This window comes from Protomyctophum parallelum, assembly GCF_964188405.1.
Source record: "Protomyctophum parallelum genome assembly, chromosome: 20".
In the NCBI taxonomy this organism is placed as follows: Eukaryota; Metazoa; Chordata; class Actinopteri; order Myctophiformes; family Myctophidae; genus Protomyctophum; species Protomyctophum parallelum.
The window spans coordinates 653360-655293 of NC_139718.1; the positions used below are offsets into that span (position 1 = coordinate 653360).

The window sequence follows — 1934 nt, forward strand, 5'->3', positions numbered from 1 at the left end:
ATTCCAAATATAAAGTACTCGCCACATGTGCCACGGGTGTTAGAATGTTGCTGGTACAGCGATTAGCATTGCTGCATCCCGCGTTGTTTAATAAAAAGCTTTTTTATCCGAGCTGTTATTTTGCCATTGGCTTTCAACTACGCGCCCCCACCCGGTGTGCAACTGTTTCCCAACCCCGTTTGAGAAAAGGGGCGCTCGGATAAAAATGCTTTTTATTAAACAACGCGGGATGCAGCAATGCTAATCGCTGTACCAGCACATTTCTAACTCCCGTGGCACATGTGTCGAGGACTTTATATTTTAAATCGGAATGTTTATGGACTGCGATTGCGTAAAACAGGCTGCTGTTGCGTCATGACTGACAGTCATGTTTCAGGGCTATAGCCTACTGCAGATTAAGCATACAGACAATCCATCATAATATTTATTCTACACATTTTTACAAAATTGGGAAACTTAAGAATGTTTCTGTCACGTTTGGCCTCCTACAGAAACCATAAATGAAAAATAAAAATGTGAAAAAATAAACATTATACATTTTCATAGATTTTTTTGTAATGCTACAGGGAGCCACTAGGGGAGTGCTCAAGAGCCGCAAGCGGCTCTTGAGCCGCCGGTTGCCGACCCCTGCCCTAACCCTTCTTCACCATGTCCCGATGCTGTGTCCGCGCCCTGGCCGCGTAAGACCCTAAACTATGACCCCTAGACCCTAAACTAAAGTCCCTAGACCATAAACTATAGACCCTAGACCCTAAACTAAAGTCCCTAGACCCTAAACTATAGACCCTAGACCCTAAACTATAGACCTTAAACTATCAAGGTTCAAGGTTGTTTATTAGTGTCCCCGAAGGGCAAAAGGTTTTACAGCAAAGAAAAAAGAAAAGAAAAGAAAAGGATAGGGGGGTGGGGGGAGGCAGAGAGAGAGGGAGGGAGAGAGAAGAGAAGATGCGACCGCCTCCTTCAGAAGCAAGTAGAAGAATTATGACCCCTAGAACCTAAACACTGACCGCTGCATTGTGTGAGGTGTTCACATGAGAATTATAAACTGTCTGTCTGGGGTGTTCACATGAGAATTATAAACTGTCTGGGTGTTCACATGAGAATTATAAACTGTCTGTCTGGGGTGTTCACATGAGAATTATAAACTGTCTGGGTGTTCACATGAGAATTATAAACTGTCTGTCTGGGGTGTTCACATGATAATTATAAACTGTCTGTCTGGGGTGTTCACATGAGAATTATAAACTGTCTGTCTGGGGTGTTCACATGAGAATTATAAACTGTCTGTGGTGTTCACATGATAATTATAAACTGTCTGTCTGGGGTGTTCACATGAGAATTATAAACTGTCTGTCTGGGGTGTTCACATGATAATTATAAACTGTCTGTATGGGGTGTTCACATGAGAATTATAAACTGTCTGGGGTGTTCACATGATAATTATAAACTGTCTGGGTGTTCACATGATAATTATAAACTGTCTGGGGTGTTCTCTCTCTCTCTCTCTCTCTCTCTCTCTCTCTCTCTCTCTCTGTGTACACAGACACCAGAGGAGTGAGACAGGCTCGGCAGTGAGACGGATCTGGATCTCCTTGGAGGAGAGACTGACTCTGTGGAAGATCAACATCTACCAGATCTATCTGTGGATGACCTGTCTGTGGTGACCTGTCTGTCTGCCTGCCTGTCTGTCTGTCTGTCTGACTGACTGTCTGCGGTGTGGACACTACTATTCCTCAATCTCCGAATGTTATATAAATCTATATATTCTGGAACTACAGCTCCTGAAATCCCAGTAATCTCACAAAGATATATTTTAAAATATCTTCACATTGTATCTTTTTTTCTTTTTCTGCTAAGCAGCAAGCTATACATGCTTAGATGATTTATATTTATATTAGGATAAATTTGCGCGACTGTAAAGACGAAACGGAAGT

The 1934-nt window shown here is 42.3% G+C and overlaps 1 protein-coding gene across 1 annotated transcript in view; it reads left to right on the plus strand.

The window, feature by feature from the left end:
- Positions 1–1667, plus strand: part of LOC310877540 (aarF domain-containing protein kinase 1-like) — a 41479-nt gene extending 39812 nt beyond the window's left edge. The window contains exon 12 of the mRNA XM_083791442.1: positions 1544–1667. Within this exon, the coding sequence (XP_083647568.1) occupies positions 1544–1664 (121 nt within the window). The 3' untranslated portion in view covers positions 1665–1667. The remainder of the gene's footprint in view (positions 1–1543) is intronic.
- Positions 1668–1934: the final 267 nt, after the last annotated feature.